The 17,296-nt window shown below is 38.0% G+C and overlaps 1 protein-coding gene across 1 annotated transcript in view; it reads right to left on the reverse strand.

The window, feature by feature from the left end:
- LOC127662215 (endoribonuclease Dicer-like) overlaps positions 1-17,296 on the reverse strand; it is a 50,240-nt gene that overhangs the window by 17,707 nt on the left and 15,237 nt on the right. The window contains exons 10-23 of the mRNA XM_052153312.1: positions 16,031-16,199; positions 15,434-15,906; positions 11,589-11,721; positions 11,269-11,511; positions 11,042-11,190; positions 7,786-7,918; positions 7,319-7,394; positions 7,092-7,231; positions 5,695-5,874; positions 5,296-5,509; positions 5,012-5,165; positions 3,185-3,367; positions 1,558-1,663; positions 1,209-1,384 (exon numbers count right to left, since the gene is read on the reverse strand). Coding sequence (XP_052009272.1) covers positions 1,209-1,384; positions 1,558-1,663; positions 3,185-3,367; positions 5,012-5,165; positions 5,296-5,509; positions 5,695-5,874; positions 7,092-7,231; positions 7,319-7,394; positions 7,786-7,918; positions 11,042-11,190; positions 11,269-11,511; positions 11,589-11,721; positions 15,434-15,906; positions 16,031-16,199 — 2,529 coding nt within the window. The remainder of the gene's footprint in view (positions 1-1,208; positions 1,385-1,557; positions 1,664-3,184; positions 3,368-5,011; positions 5,166-5,295; positions 5,510-5,694; positions 5,875-7,091; positions 7,232-7,318; positions 7,395-7,785; positions 7,919-11,041; positions 11,191-11,268; positions 11,512-11,588; positions 11,722-15,433; positions 15,907-16,030; positions 16,200-17,296) is intronic.

Raw genomic sequence — 17,296 nt, forward strand, 5'->3', positions numbered from 1 at the left:
GCAGGCTGGTGGTGGTGGTGTAATGGTGTGGGGGATGTTTTCTTGGCACACTTTAGGCCCCTTAGTGCCAATTGGGCATCGTTTAAATGCCACGGCCTACCTGAGCATTGTTTTTGACCATGTCCATCCCTTTATGGCCACCATGTACACATCCTCTGATGGCTACTTCCAGCAGGATAATGCACCATGTCACAAAGCTCGAATCATTTCAAATTGGTTTCTTGAACATGACAATGAGTTCACTGTACTAAAATGGCCCCCACAGTCACCAGATCTCAACCCAATAGAGCATCTTTGGGATGTGGTGGAACGGGACCTTCGTGCCCTGGATGTGCATCCCACAAATCTCCATCAACTGCAAGATGCTATCCTACCAATATGGGCCAACATTTCTAAAGAATGCTTTCAGCACCTTGTTGAATCAATGCCACGTAGAATTAAGGCAGTTCTGAAGGCGAAAGGGGGTCAAACACAGTATTAGTATGGTGTTCCTAATAATCCTTTAGGTGAGTGTATATAATTATATAATTATGAATGTGCTGCATTTTTAAACACTTTGTTTGGAAGTTTAGCATTGTGACCTCTTGCGGAGGACAGGTTAAGTTACATGTGCTTTCAAATATAGAGCCCTTATCAAAAAAATGAAAATACAATTATAAGTAATAAATGCCCCGAGTATACACATTTACTTACTTAAATTTTCATTATTTTTATTAGTATGAATTCCTTGATTTTTAATAAAGATGACTTTTGTATGCAATACATGTTATGTCCCTTATCTCAAGAATCAGTGCTTTATAAGAAACACAGTGATTAACAGATTAAAGAAATATTCTGAGTTCAATACAAGTTAAGCTGTATCGACAGCATTTGTGGTACAATGTCGATTAACAACAACAATTTTGACTCATCCATTCTATTCTTTAACAAATCAAGGTTACTATGAGGCACTTATAATGGAAGTGAATGGGGCCAATTTTTGGAAGGTTTAAAAAGGCAGAAATGTGAATCTTATAATTTTATAAAAGCACTTCCATTATTCCAATAAAACTGAATTATTTTAGCTGTGAAGTTGTTTAAATCAATGCTTTTATGGTCCTAAAATGGTTGTAAAATTGGATATAACACAAATACAGTTGATTGAGCTTAACTGGTGTTGAACCCAGAATATTCCTTTATTACAACTGGCATGGAGGCGTTTAACTGACCTGAAATCAGGAGGCAGTGTTTGAGCCCCTACGCCAGCGTCAATGGCTGTCTGAGACCGCAGCTCTTCAGCCGTCAAAAGGCAGTGAAGTCTGTAGAGAATGCTGGGAAGGCAGACAGCTTTCCTCCACAAAGAGGCGGGGATGGGGTGAATGGCACAGAGCTCCGGAACTAAAATCTGAGCAGATGGAACATAAATACATCCTAAAACTGCTATCTGATGTGAGTAAAAACTCTGTTCAACTGTTAACACTCTCAGTGGGAGGAAATATTTACACACAGTGTGTTTATAACTAATTCAGGTATGATGACTTGTAATTATTACAACAAATTCTTTTCGCCAGTTAGTACCTGTTTGTTTTGTAGGCTTTCCCACTTGGCCTTTCTCTTCTCGGCACTGCTGAGCGGAAGGGCTTTGCCTTTTTGATTAAGGTGCCGGGGAGTTAAAAGATTCAATCTACAGGAAAAGACCACCACAAACAAACTCATTAATGAAAGGGGGGGGGTAAGGCCTTCCTTACCAAGCACAATGTCTTGAGTAAGAGTCAGACTGGACTCCTACCACACCACCGACCACATTTACATGATAGTCAACCAGCATGTTCATCAAAATCAGCAATATTTTGTTGAAAAAAGTTTAAAAAAAGCATTCGATTCCATTTGACATGATGGTCTATATTATAAAATTCTACAATCCGGCATTGGGGTAAAATGTACGACACAATCAAATCTATGTATTCGGACAACAGGTGCAGAGTTAAAATTGGCAATAAAAAAACAGAATTCTTCACTCTAGGGTGTAGAGTGAGACAGGGCTGCAGTTTGAGTCCAACTCTGTTCAACATTTACATTAATGAGTTACTAGTGCTACTGGAACAATATGGAACATCCGGTTTTACTCTTAAATAATTCTGAAGTTAAATTTCTTCTCTATGCAGATGATCAGGTGCTGCTATCAGCTACTGCACAAGTTCAGAGAAGAACACCTACAAATGCATGCTGGGCCGAACTAGGCAGATACCCCCTCATTATACATATTGAAAAACAATCCCTCAAATTTTGGACACACCTAAATGTAAGTTCCCCCTAACACACTGCAGCATGAAGCCCTTAAAACCAGTCCCTTTTGTCAGCTGGCTCTGAAACTCACAAACCCACCAACAAACGAAAGCAAAAAATTTGATTTGGACCATTGGGAAAATGAAAGTAAAAATCAAAGCAAACTGGAATGTTATTGGGCCCTACAGAAAGTATAATCTAGCAGAATATCTCCACACTGTAAGAGATACAAAACAGAGATGGATCCTCACCAAATACAGACTCAGTGATCACAGTCTGGCCATAGAAAAAGGCCGACACAGACAAACATGGCTTCCAAAGGAAGAACGAATCTGTGCTCACTGTGACACTGGTGAGGTCGAGACAGAGACACACTTTCTCATTCACTGTGAGAAATTTACAGAGGTGAGACAGAAATACTTTGACAAACTCTCAAAACTTGTGCCAAATTTTTCTAGTACAGCAGAAACGGATCAAATGCAGGTGTTACTGGGGAGGACAATCATGCGTCAGTTGCAGCTAAATTCATTTTTGAAATGCACACCCTCAGATACCAATTACTGCCTTAATGCACTTCAGTCACAGTATTTTAATTTGTGTTTTTTTTAGTTCATAATGTCTTGTTAAATGCTTATTTTATATTGTATAGTGTATACTGTTATTATAGTTTTTATTTTATTAATTACCTGGCACCATATTTTAATTATATTTTTATTGTTATTTGTTACTGTTTTATTATTATTATTATTTGTCTTGTCATTATCTGTTTTGTGTACTAATGCTTTGGCAAAATTGCATGTAAACACAATCATGCCAATAAAGTACTTTAAATTGAAAATGAACAGAGAGAGAGAGAGAGAGAGAGCGAGAGAGAGCACACACAATCCTATAATTTGTCTTATTTTTTTTGTTAACCTACCTTGAAGATGTGTGGTCCACATCCAGTAGGGGCTGGTTAACATTGGACAGGTCAAGGTTGTACTTGGTTTTGTAGTACTCAGCGAAAGTCTCATACTCTGGAGAGGGGAATTTACTGAGCGGCGTGAGGTCTGTGTAAACGTCAGCCACATAGAACCGATGTGGCTGGTCAAAATTACGATACCTAGGAGAAAGAAAATGGGCAGAAGGATAGGATTGAGTTAACATTTGGAATAGTTATCTGGTCATCCAACACTCCACCTTCAGCCTCAAAACTGTTTTGAAAAATGCAACTTAACTGGGTGTGGACAGCTATGGGAAAAAGGGCCCATCCCTCCCCTAGTGGGTGGGGCAGGGCTGGGGAGAATGAGGGGAGCAATATGTCATCTCTCAGTTGCCCATGCCAGCTCTTACTAAATATTATGATAAATTATGTCAAATAGTATGATTTGTTTAGCTGGTAAAGTTAAAGTCTAACTAAATATGATGGAACGCCATCTGTTGTGTCCCTTGAAGGATCACAGCATCGCCTGTTTCAGCACAGTGGAGTTCTCACCACATTTTCAAAAGATACAGCCATCAGAGAGAGGGAAGAAGGAACACAACGACTGTCTGATCCAGTCACAGAGCATCATTTCACTAATGCAGTTAACATCAAGGTTTTTCAAAAATGCTCATAACAGAATGCTCAAATAAAATATACACTGATTTGTAAGATCACAATACAGTACACAGAATCAAACTGGTCATTTTATATCTGCAAATTAATGCACAAATAAATGCCAAGCCATGTACTCTGTTTTTTAAATTTTAATAACTTTTGAGACTTATTCCATGACGGACGGACAGATGGATGGATCAATCAAATGTTAACAGAGACGCAAATGAGCCCCAGTCATAAACAGTCCACCTCACTGCATATCTCCAAACACTAACGTTAATAATAGCATGCTGCACGAACATTTAAAAGGTTTTGGCAATAATTGAAAGATGGTTCTGTTCCTGTCAGCAGAGCGTGGTGGAGGACACGGAGGCACTTGAGAGTTTGAAGGGCTGGTCACAGGTATAATAATTATGAGATAGCCCATTCTAATTGGATAAGGCCACGCAGTCTCATTAATATTTATGAGACAATGATGAAGCATCTATGCACTATAGTACACGGACACGTCACATCGTATGACGTTGACTCGATGTTGATTTTAAACCCGGAAGACAAAAATAGGGCAAAAAATCCCAAATGAACCACTTTTGTCTTAAAATTAAAATGTATGTATATCTACTTTGTCTTCTATCATGTGTAACACATACATATCTGATAACAGTGTTTCATAACCTTTAATCCAAAAATGAAAAATCTGTCATTTACATGACCAAATATCATGACACATATCACATGATTGGTTAAAAGATGTGATGAGAACCAGTGAGGTTTGGGTTGCACTTTATTTTACAGTATGTGTACTCTGTTTACAAACTGCGTATTAAAGTACTTAATATAGGTTAAGCTTAGGTTTAGTACCTAGTAATTACTGTAGTTGTTGTAATAATATAGTACTTAAATGAAGAACAGTACAGTAAAATAAAGTGCTACTGAGGTTTGGAGTGCTACTTGTACTGCGTGCAGAGTTGCTACCTATGCAGTGTGTTCCAAATCAGTCACTTGTGAGGTTTCATGATGGTTACATTGTTGCCATAGAAGGCAGCTGCCTATGTAGGCAGTGCGCAGCTTATTAAGTTTTGGATCAGAGCTAACAAGTAATCAATAAGAACTTAATTACAGCGACAATAAGAGGAACTCAAAGGATCCAGGAGTAATTTGTCTTACCTCGGAATGATGACAGCATCCTGGTAGTCCTCCAATTTGAAAATGAATGGGTTTTGCTTGGTGTACTGAGTGTTTGGAATGCCGATGCGTGCTTCAGACTTTTCAATATCCTCCATGAACTTAAAATCCAGGTCCAACATATTGGAATCCTCAACTGAACAGAAATCCGTACACAAAACCGTTTCCGTAAGATATATATTGGCAAAATCAAGGGAATAACTGTTCAAACAGTGATATGACAAGTCATGAAAGCTTGAACATCTGACTGCGTCTGTAGCACTCACCGACATTGAGAGGTAGAATGCAGTAAGCAAAATCTGCCTCTGTAGGTTTAAACTCTAGTGCTGGCTTCTCCAAGCGGAGTATGTGGGAGAAAATGTACTGGTGCAAGCGAGTGATCAGCTCCAGCTGCTCTGTGCTCAGAATGAAGCCCGACTTCTGCAGCTCAATCGAGATAGTCACCTCACCAGAGCGTGTGTACACAGGGAAGTGAGGGATCTGTCCAAATCCAGGGACATATGTTTAAGGAGGTTAAAATGTAATCAAAAACCTAACTTAGAAATTATGCAAAAGGAGCTACTGTGAAACAATAACTCATTGACTTAAAGAGTATTGTATGGAAGTTCACTGTTCATTAACAAAGAGGGCCATTTTCAGGAAGAGATGGTACAGAACGCGTTTACCCGAGGTATTGGTTTAGCTGTCAGAATGCCAAAACATCGGGTAGTGTCCTCTGGCGGGTACAGCTTCCTCCGGCGGAAGTTGAGCTCATCAGGAAGTGGGGTGGTGAGAACCATCCCAATCACATACAGGTAACAAGGCTGCTCTGGCACAGGGTAACAACCCTGCAGACACTCTGGTATCTAAGAGAACATACACATTTTCATACGGTTCAAAATGTAACACTACAAAAAATGTAAATGCACTATTTCACACCAAGTCTACATTTTCTGCACAAATAAAACACAACTTTATGATGAAATTTGAAAAGGAAACGGCATCTCTCCACAGAATCAGAGTGCAACATACTGAGAAGACCGATGAATTACTCTTATTTAGGGCTGTCGATTAAACACGTTAATTCAATGTGATTAATTATATATACAAACTGTTCAAAGGTTTAGGGTCACTTAATCATTATTTATTAATTTTTTTCACATTTTAGACTATGGAATAATGAAATAGAAATATTAAACAAATCTAAAATAAATCAAAACTGTGTTATATTTTAGCATCTTCAAAGTGGCCACATTTTGCAGAAATGTACTCTTGGCATTTTCTCAACCAACTTCTTGAGGTTTCACCCTGGGATGCTTTTTAAACAGTATTGAAGGAGTTCCGGTCTATATACTGTGAACTTAGTGGCTTCCTTTCTTAATTATTCAGTCCAGGTCATCCATTTAAAAAAAATACTAATACTTATATATATATATATATATATATATATATATATATATATATATATATATATATATATATTACACAAAATAAACATACCCCCAGACTGTTATAAGGAATATTCCTACCATCAGAGCAAATAAAGCTTGAAGTACCAGCTTTATGTTTTCAGAAGGGGGCCGTATGACAAAATCTAGACAGATGCTCAAAATGAAGACTCATTTTGCAATCAAACACAGCTGAATAATAATTTAAATCACATTAAATTATTTTTATTTGGGGGCCTTTCAAGGCAGAAATTGATATATGCCAACTATTAATCAGCATATCATATAATTAATTTGATAAAAAATGTTAATAGATTGACAGTCCTAGTCTTATTATGACTAAAATGTTTTACAAAAATGAAGGTGCACTCATTATGTTTCTATTGTTTATACTGGATTATCAATATAAAGTGAGCTATGTTCGGCTGGTCACATGATCTCAATACTGTGGTGCTCATGAATGTGTGGCCAGCATCATATATAGAATCATAGTTTTTTTATTATTCCTTTTTTTTCTGTTTAAAAGTTAAGCAATTCACAAAAAAAAAAAAAAAAAAAAGATAAATAAGTGCACCTTTAATGATCCAAGTATTCTGACATTTGAACCACTTTATGATTTTGCGAAAAACACTCACTGCTTTTGGGTAACACTGTCTCCGTTTTGTGGAGCCTGGTCTTCCTGGCACATTCGTCTCCTCCTCATCATGCAGGTCCAGCTCCTCCTCATACTTCACAGTTTCCTTCCCCACCGGCATCAAATGATCATCCAGCTCCCCTATAAACAGACATCATGCATCAGCCAGTGATCTTCAGTCCCAGAATGCACCATAAATCAGCTATCATTGGGATCTTTCATGCTTACCAATTTTGTGCAGTTTTTCACAACAGAGAAGAGCGACTGCTTTCTCAGCAAGTCTTGCACAGTTCATTGTTGGCCCCTAAAAAGATGAAGAAACAGATTTAAAAATCTTACCTCCTTTTGTCCTTTTTACTCAATCAGGGATGCATGTTAAAAGTTGCTTAAATAAAATAAGTATTAAAAGAAGAATTAATGCAAGTGCTTTTTTTTTTATACATATAAAACTATAAGCTTCACATTTCTGCCTTTAACCCCTTCAAAAATTGGCCACATTTATTTCCATTGTATGTGCCTCACTAAAACACAGATGTTTGCTTTCTTAAAGAAAAGGAAGGACAAAGACAAAGCTGTTGTCATAAACAACATTATGCCACACATGCTCTCGATAGAGTTTACCTTCCTTTAACTCCAAGTCAAGAAGAATAAGTGTCAGATTTTGATTGAAAAGTGATGTTTTGTCCAGCACTTACAGTGACAGGAACTCTGAGTGGAGAGTTGATGGGAAGGAAGAGAGTTGACTGGTAACCTCCAGTCTTCAGCTCCACAGTTTTACACTTAGGGGCAAGATGAGTGAACGGATCACTGGGCAACCGTGCACAATATCTACACAAGAAAAAAAAAAAACACATTCAGGTGCCAACGCATGATGGGCCATAAAATAAAGTGTTTGTCCATTTTAAGGTGAAGTGTGTAATATCTGCACCACTAGTGTCACCAAACGGTATTGCAAAACTCAGATTTTCCACAACAAACCTGATATTCGCATATCAAGCATTTCCATTCAGGATTTCTTATGCACAATTTCAAAATGCACATAAAATTGGATTGAAAGCCACCTTATGACTGACGCTTAACTTTATGGACTGAGACAGCCCGCGGACGGGCCCTTAAATGTACAAAATAAAAGTATGCGATAAACAAAACTGCTGTGTGTACATTGGTACACATGCCACATATCTTTGGAAAGCTACATTTCTTGATTTTCTATTGATATAAACCATTTTAAGATACAATCACAACAGCAGGTACAATCTATATCTTTGTCAGACCACCAACATATAAACAACCAATAACAAAATTTAGGCAACTCGCCTATGAAGCCTCATAGTATTCCACTGATCCATAACTTCCCGACAAAAACGGTGTTGTTTCATTGTCAAATGTCCAAACGATCAAATCAAGTAAAATGTTTAGTCCAAATCACATTATTACATCAATAAATATCCACAGACTCTTGTTGCATCATTTCAAAGCACCTGGCAGATGTACCTAAACTTTCACATATTATCGGTAATAACTTCAGTTCAGATGTAAACATTTCCTATATCCGGTATCAAAATGGAAGCACGCACTCTGACCATTCGATTGACACCTCATTTGACCCAATAGGAGCTTCCATGTCCTGTCCAAAGCCTTCAATAGCCAACCACTGTCTGTGTCGAATGTAAGGGACTCCCCACTTTCCTTTGTTCCCTGATCAAACCAATTACATCGAAGAGTGGAAATGACTGACGCATCGTATAGCCAATGAAATTCTGAAAACAGTGATATGCGGCTTTAGTGGGACGATTAGAGCACGGTTCTGTAATGTGTGTGCGCAAAGTTGCCTTGCCATTACCGAGTGTTTTGTGCGTCCATGCGTAAAAAGGTGAAGTGTTGTTTTGGAACTGTTTACACATTTGGAGATTTAAATATGGTGAAACGGACGCGAAAAACAGGATTTTCACCCCAGGATGTGATATAAGAAGGTTAAATTAAGAGTTTGGAGATGAAATTTCTGAAAACAATACGGATAATTCGGAGGCAGAGGAAATGTTTATGGAGAGATGAGACATTGCTCTGGACAAGTAAGTGTTTTCTTGTGTTTTATAACATATCTTACTGTATATTCCGCATAAATAAGCTTTAGTTTGAATAATGAATACACATTTTGTAATTACCCTTTGTCGTGTGTTTCCTCAGTGAGTGTTTGAACCGTTTTTGTGTGTTTTTTGTATTTGTTTGTGCGTGTGTGAGGTTTTAGTTCATTGTTTGTTTCAGATCTATTGACATGCTATTTAGATGTTTTGTATATTTACTGTAAATATGTATTTATATATATATACATATATAAATGGACGTGAAATACATATATAAATAAATCAATAAATATAAGTTGAAAATAAGAATATATGTTGTGTTTGAGAGTCTATTTGTTACAATGCGGGGAGGTGGGGGAGGTGTAGGCCCATCTATTTGTACAATGCTGAATTCATGGGGGGAGGTGTAGGCCCATCTATTTGTTCCATAGTACATTGGCAAAGTATACAGTATTTACAGTAAATATACATACAATAATACATATTTACACAGTCGAAAAGAAAAACATATATATATATATATATATATATATATATATATAGAATACAGAAAAGATGGAAAAGTTGTGTCTAGCTTTGTAAATTACATTTATTTATTCTCACTGAATCAGATAGCGATTGGGAGCCGGATACTTCTCCCCCACTCAGCAAGCGACCACATAAAGTGGAGCAGCAGGACAGCACCTCATCAAGAGAGGAGCCCCATGAACCAGAAGGCTTTCAGAGAGACCCTTGCTGAGGAGCTGGCAGAGTTGGGGGTCTCACTCCACAGCCAGACCCGTATCTCCTGCTCCACGAAGAGCACATCACAGGCCGTTGCACATCACCAAATCTTGCACCGCTGGTCATCTGAAGTGCAGGCAGTGTCATGCAAAGACACCAGTGAAGTACTCTTCCTGTGATGTGCCTTTGTGCTTTGTACCCAAATGTGACTGCTACAGTGACTGGCATGTTGCTAGAAACATGTACAATTTTATAATGGTTTGTAAATACTTTGTGTAAAAATTCATGTAAATAGTTTGTTGTGTATTTTTTATATAAACAAATTGTCCACCATAGCACTAGTTTTGACTCTTTTATATGCACAACATTTAGTTTCAAGAAGGGAAAAGGCACTCTAATGTGTTTATGCATCAGTTACTCTGTGTCAGCAAAACTAATAGTGGATCTGGATATGGAATATGATAGCTCCAAGTGTCATCTTTCATTAGAGCCCAAAATTATGACTGTACGTTGAAGCGTTCAAAAGTAGTAGCCTATTTGTCCTAGGTTACCAAAGGGTCCTTTTGGAGTATCCAAAAGGCACTTTTGTAAAACACCTGGGTGTACCCTTAGAAAAACATGTGTAAAATATTCATTTTTTATGGTATTGTTATAACATTTGAACTTGGACTAGGTAAGGCTTCATGCTGTGATCCCATTGTGTTCTCAAGCTAATAGCTACAAGTTATAGTCATCTGCAGGCATCTGTATGCAAAAAAAGATTTCAGGCGGAAAAACAAACTTCTATTTCATTGTGTTCAAACTTCTATTACTCAAAATCAGTAGCACTTACAGTAATTCTGACTGCTGGGGAAACAACTTCAGAGTGTCCCCTTTCAAATGTGACCAAAACCATGCATGTACTCCAAAAGGTTCAAGAACAGCTTTAAATTTACTTTGGGTATGCCTTGATTAGGCGTTTTAGGCTAATTTTACAGGATTAGGAAAAAACAAAGCCACAATTTTTGCAGAAATGAACCTACAAACGGCTTACTTATTGTTGTCTTTACATTAAACTGAGTTTGGTGCAAGTTTTTTAAAATCCAAAACAAACATTTACACACTTCACCAAAAAAAAAAAAGTTATTCAGTAAAGGAAAATTACCTGTTGATGTGTCCAATGGCTGTGTTAATTGTGACGCGGGGGCTGCCATCCTCTGAGCGCAGGATGTAAGGTGGGAGAACATTGTCATCATCGGTCTCCGGCTCCAAATCACTGCATTCTGCTGACTTTGAGCACTTATTTCTGAGGATCTGAGGTGAAATATCTTTTAGAATAATTGAATTACACCAAACCACTTTCAGTAAGGAGGTCTCATGAAAAGTACTGACCTTCTCTATGGCCTTGTAGGTCTTAAGATCCTCCTTAAAGGTTTTATTCTGTTCGCTGTCAGCTAGCATGATGTAATTGGAGACTGGAGCGCGGGCGCGACCTTTGGATTGCACGTATGACCTGTACTCTGTCGGCAAGTCAAACCGCACAACCAAATTGCACTTTGGAATATCAACGCCTTCCTCCACGATGCTGGTTGCAATGAGCAAGTTGGTTTCATGGGCTCTGAACTTCCTCAGGACCTGGAATCAATCAAATCAATGAAGCTGATTGGATCAAGTTCAGGAAGTGACTTCCCATGTCTGCAGAACCCACTCACCTCCTCTTGTTTCCTGAACTCCACCTCCATCTGTTTGTTGCGTGGCTGGTTCTTGCCAATACTGTGACCTGTGATGAAATTGCTACTGATGTAGGCCAGCTCTGGATCCTGCTTCCCCGCCTCCTTGATGAGCCTAATACACAGAGAAAATACAAGCAATGAGAGAGATCTATAAATTTTTTTGCAATTCAATCAGAAGTCACCATCAGAAAAGAAGAATATTAAATTTTTTGAAGAAATTTAGAGTGGGTTTTAGGGCATTGCTATGTGATTGCTAGGATATCCTGGTTGGTTGATAGGAAGTTGTCAGGGTCTTATGGGGGGTTGCTTACTGGCCCAAGTCAAATAAAGCCCACCCAATTCTCTATGATATTCTGGTTCCAAGATTTTAGAGCTTGATCGATAGTGGATTTTGTGATACCAAAAACTAAGGTGGTGAAAAAGGCAGATAACCAATTGAACAACTGAAAACATTTCGATTTTACAAACTTTTTCCTTACCATGACAGGCACAGAGGCTCATGTATAAAATCTCAGATGCAGTTAATTAACAAAAATCCCATTAATAACTAGAAAAAAACGTATTACATAATAACTGTAAAAAAAAACAAAAATAACACAAGGGGCTCTTATTTTGACACGTGGAGGATTTATTGACGAGAACACTTTGAAGTAGTTTAAGAAGTTCTGAAAAAAAAATAATAATTTTAACGGCAATTTTTCACATAATTAATGTCCCGTCAATACAGTGCATCTGGAAAGTATTCACAGTGCTTCACTGTTTCCACATTTTGTTATGTTAAAGCCTTATTCCAAAACGGATTAAATTCATTATTTTCCTCAAAATTCTACAAACCCATAATGACAACGTGAACGTTTGTTTGAAATCTTTGCAAATTTACAACAAAAAAAAAAAAAATGAAAAAAAAATAAATAAAATCACATGTACATAAGTTTTCACAGCCTTTGCTCAATACTATGTTGAAGCACCTTTGGCACCAATTACAGCCTCAAGTCTTTTTGTGTATGATGCTACAAGCTTGACACATCTATTTTTGGGCAGTTTCTCTCATTCTTCATTGCAGGACCATCTTCACCGCAGGATCAGGTTGTATATGGAGCATCAGTGCACAGCCATTTCTCCAGAGATGTTCAATCGGGTTCAAGTCTGTGCTCTGGCTGGGCCACTCAAGGACATTCACAGAGTTGTCCCGTAGCCACTCCTTTGTTATCTTGGCTGTGTGCTTAGGGTCATTGTCATGTTGGAAGATGAACCTTCACCCCAGTCTGAGGTCTGGAGCAGGTTTTCATCAAGGATGTCTCTGTACATTGCTGCATTCATCTTTCCCTCGATCCTGACTAGTCTCCCAGTTCCTGAAGCTGAAAAACATCCCCACAGCATGATGCTGCCACCACCATGCTTCACTGTAGGGATGGTATTGGCCAGGTGATGAGCGGTGCCTGGTTTCCTCCAGAAATGACGCTTGCCATTCAGTTTCATCAGACCAGAGAATTTTGTTTCTCATGGTCTGAGAGTCCTTCAGGTGCCTTTTGGCAAACTCCAGGCTGGCTGTCATGTGCCTTTTACTGAGGAGTAGCTTCCATCTGGCCACTCTACCATACAGGCCTGATTGGTGGAGTGCTGCAGAGATGGTTGTTCTTCTGGAAGGTTCTCCTCTCTCCACAGAGAAACGCTGGAGCTCTGTCAGAGTGACCATCAGGTTCTTGGTCACCTCCCTGACTAAAGCCCTTCTCCCCCAATCGCTCAGTTTGGCCGGGCGACCAGCTCTAGGAAGAGTCCTGGTGGTTCCAAACTTCTTCCATTTACAGATGATGGAGGCCACTGTGCTCATTGGGACCTTTAATGATGCAGAAATGTTTCTGTACCCTTCCCCAGATCTGTGCATCGATACAATCCTGTCTGGGAGGTCAACAGACAATTCCTTGGACTTCATGGCTCGGTTTGTGCTCTGACATGCACTGTTAACTGTGTGCCTTTCCAAATCATGTCCAATCAACTGAATTTACCACAGGTGTACTCCAATCAAGTTGTAGAAACATCTCAAGGATGATCAGTGGAAAAAGGATGAACTTGAACTCAATTTTGAGTGTCATGGCAAAGGCTGTGAATACTTATGTACATGTGATTTTTTTATTTTTAATAAATTTGCAAAGATTTCAAACAAACTTCTTTCACGTTCTCATTATGGGGTATTGTTTGTAGAATTTTGTGGAAAATTTAATAATCTATTTTGGAATAAGGCAGTAAAATAACTAAATGTGGAAAAAGTGAAGCGCTGTGAATACTCTCTGGATGCACTGTATATTGTGATAAGTTGAATGCCACTTTGGTGAATAAAAGTACCAATTTCTTCCTATGAGCACAAAATCAGTACATTATTCCAAACTTTTGGATGGCAGTGTATATATGCAACAAATCGATCATAGAATAACTGATAATTCCAAAAAAAAAAGAAAAAAGAAATCAGCACAAGGGACAAAAAAACTAAATGTTTTTTGTCCCCAGCAAAAACGGTATTTTTTCCATTCTGGTTCAGAAGTTCTGCAGCCTCCTTTCAAAATGGTAACCGGTTAGAACAAAAAATTATGCATAATAACGTTCTTTTTAAAATGACAGCTATCTGCGCTAAGGGTTGGGTGAAACACTAATGGTGGTGTTGCCACATCTCAAAAACAAGCAACCTGGTCTGGAAAAACAAGCCCAAAATTAGTCACTTGTCTCACCAAAATAAGTGAAACAAATCTATATTTCTTCCTGTTTAGTGGATTTTGTTAAGCATTTATCAGCATAGAAAACAAGCATACAGTTAATTAGCAGGTAAGTATCATTTTAATTACAGATCTGATTCTCAGTCAAAACCTGCCAGCATGCAATCTGTATTAATGCATCATATCTAACAGTAAAGACTTGGAAACATCTAAGAAATGCAATTTTTAACTCTAATAAAGATTTCATTGTATCTGGATTAGCAGTGCACGTATATGTAGTAATTATACATAGTTATCAAAAAGGTCTTCATTCAGAGAATGCAACATCCACAATGGGAAATTAGGCAAAGAAATGTGAGATGCAGCAGTTTCCTTCAGGATCAAAGAACTTTATTTCGGGCAACATGAAGTGTAGTTCCAAATATTTACTGTGATAAACCCTTTGGCTTCATATTCTAAAAAATATCAGAACTAAATTATCTGGTTATAACCCGTTACCAGCATTTAAAAAAAAAAATCACTCCGTAACAATTGAAAATCACTTTAAAATCAGTTTTTGGTTATGTTCTGCAAAAATATATTTTTGGGTCCTTGAACCATATTAGTCCCTGACCAGCACCGAATACTAATATATATATATATATATATATATATATATATATATATATATATATATATATATATATATATATATATATATATATATACATATATATATATATATATATATATATATATAAAAAGCTATGAACAAGTCAATTTCTATTAGATATGACCTGGACTATATGGGACTTTTTTTTGTTGCCCTTTTTATTGTATGCCAATAAAATTTCAAGTCTCATCGCTTAGAAAAGTGAAATCACATCTCTTCTACAAAAGCCATTTATTTTTAGGTATCATTCATGTTTGAAGTACAAATGATCCAGAATAAGTTCTGCATCAATATATATACAAGTCTTCTGTAATTAAAATGATACTTACCTGCTAATTAGTTAGAGGTTTGTTATAAATGGTTTAGAAAAGAAAAATGCTTAACACACTGCTAGATACCCAAGAACCACCATTCTTTCAAGACATTGTAAATTCTGCTTTAAAAGAAAGAGATTCTAAACAAACCTGTTTAGAACAACCGCTGTATATCGTCTTTCCACAAAGATAATTCCACAGAGGATGTTGGTGAAAGGTGAGGGAAAATTTGCCTCAGGTTTCTCCTTTGCCTCTGCTTCTTCATCCTCATCATCGTCCTCAGAATCGCTCCATGAAACATAATTGTCCTGATTGCGATTGTTGTACCACTCCACGCTCTCAAACTGCTGCCGTTCGAAAGGTTTGTACTCGTGGAGAATCTCTAGAAGTCTGATGACCTTTGGAGTGACAAACTTCAGGTCCAGAGAGGCCGGAGAAAAATGCACTTCGCACAAGGCATGGATTTTTCTAAGAATGGTGTCTGTGAAGAGCAGAAATTTGCGGTTCAGCTCCTCCTGTTCGTGTTTGATGTATTTCTGCAGCTCCCGAACCATGATTCCAGCAGCTTTATCGGCACACCACGGACCCAGCACAGTCAATACGGCCCGACAGTCATTCAGCACCTTCAGAAGTCAAAACAAATAAAAAAAATGCATAAAGAAAAACATCAATAGTTTGAGATCATACAACTGCAGCGGTGAGTTCCTGTTAAGGACTTTATTGCTTTATAAATTCTGTAAAGAGAACCTGTTTGGAGATGAAAGTGGGGTCTCGGTCTTCTCGATGAGCAGACAAGTTGCAGTCATTAAGAAAATAAAGGGCTTCATCCAGCTCGCCCAGAAGCCTATCAGAGAGTCCACTCTCATCCTGGTACAGTCCACAGTCTAGCACCACCTCCCAAGGTTGGGACGCATACCTGGACAAAAACACACACAGTCAAAATCTTAAGCATCTTAAGAAATGCTATTTTAAAGGGAAAATAATAGACATCTAGGGGTGAGAAAATCCAATGAAATCCATTCTCAAATCCAGAATAGATTCAGAGTTCAGTTTAAACTGCTGAAGCGCAGTGACGCTTATGTACATGCCAGAGAGAAAGTGAGATGCTAGAAATGCACACATACACATATTGATCGCAGACAGGGTGTATCAAAATGATGACATGTTTTGACCATTCGTGCACGTGTGAGTGTGCGATAGCTTGATGTGACAAGCCCACTGTAAGGTCTGACCTTGGCACACAATTCTTTGAACATGGCCATCGTCCCCGACTGAAACCATGATCCTGAAATCACATACACTGCAACGGGAGAGCTTATTCATGATAGCACGTCAAAAAACAACATATGGGCATGTGCCAGTTATTGCGTTGATTTTCACAGAAAGGGATAAAACTGCTGAAAATAGCGTTGAGACTGTGGTTTCAGGACGTGGGTGATGTTTTTATCTCTTGTTTCCCAGTGCCTTTCTCTCCTCTTGCGCATCTAATTCTTTGGCTGTTCATCATTGCTGGGCTCTCGCTCGTAGAAACCGTGTGCATTTTAAAATGCTTGATTGATCTCTTAAGCAACAACTCAGCTATTGGTGTCACTTTACTATCACATTTGGTGAGGAAAGGAAAAGCTGACGTCTCCACTCTCACAGAAGCAGATATATCATGTAGCCATCCTGGATTAGCAAGTTATAGGCTAGGAATAGATTATTTCAACAAACAAAAAACTAAATAACAATGATCAACAATGGTAAAAAATATTTTAATATAATCAGTTAATTTATTAGGTTTTTATACACTGCGACTCGTTCTGATTTTTGAAAACAGCTGTTAAATTATAAGTTGAAAGGAATATTATTTTTAAATCTGACTGTATTGATAAAAAAATTTGAAGGATAAGATGCATCGAGAATCGTTTTGTCATTAAATCGTTACCCTTTGAATCGTAATTGAATCATGAGGCCAGTGAAGAATCACACCTCTAGGAAAATCTTAAAAAGGAATGTTCTGGGTTCAATACA

Source organism: Xyrauchen texanus, chromosome 22, assembly GCF_025860055.1.
Source record: "Xyrauchen texanus isolate HMW12.3.18 chromosome 22, RBS_HiC_50CHRs, whole genome shotgun sequence".
Lineage (NCBI taxonomy): Eukaryota > Metazoa > Chordata > Actinopteri > Cypriniformes > Catostomidae > Xyrauchen > Xyrauchen texanus.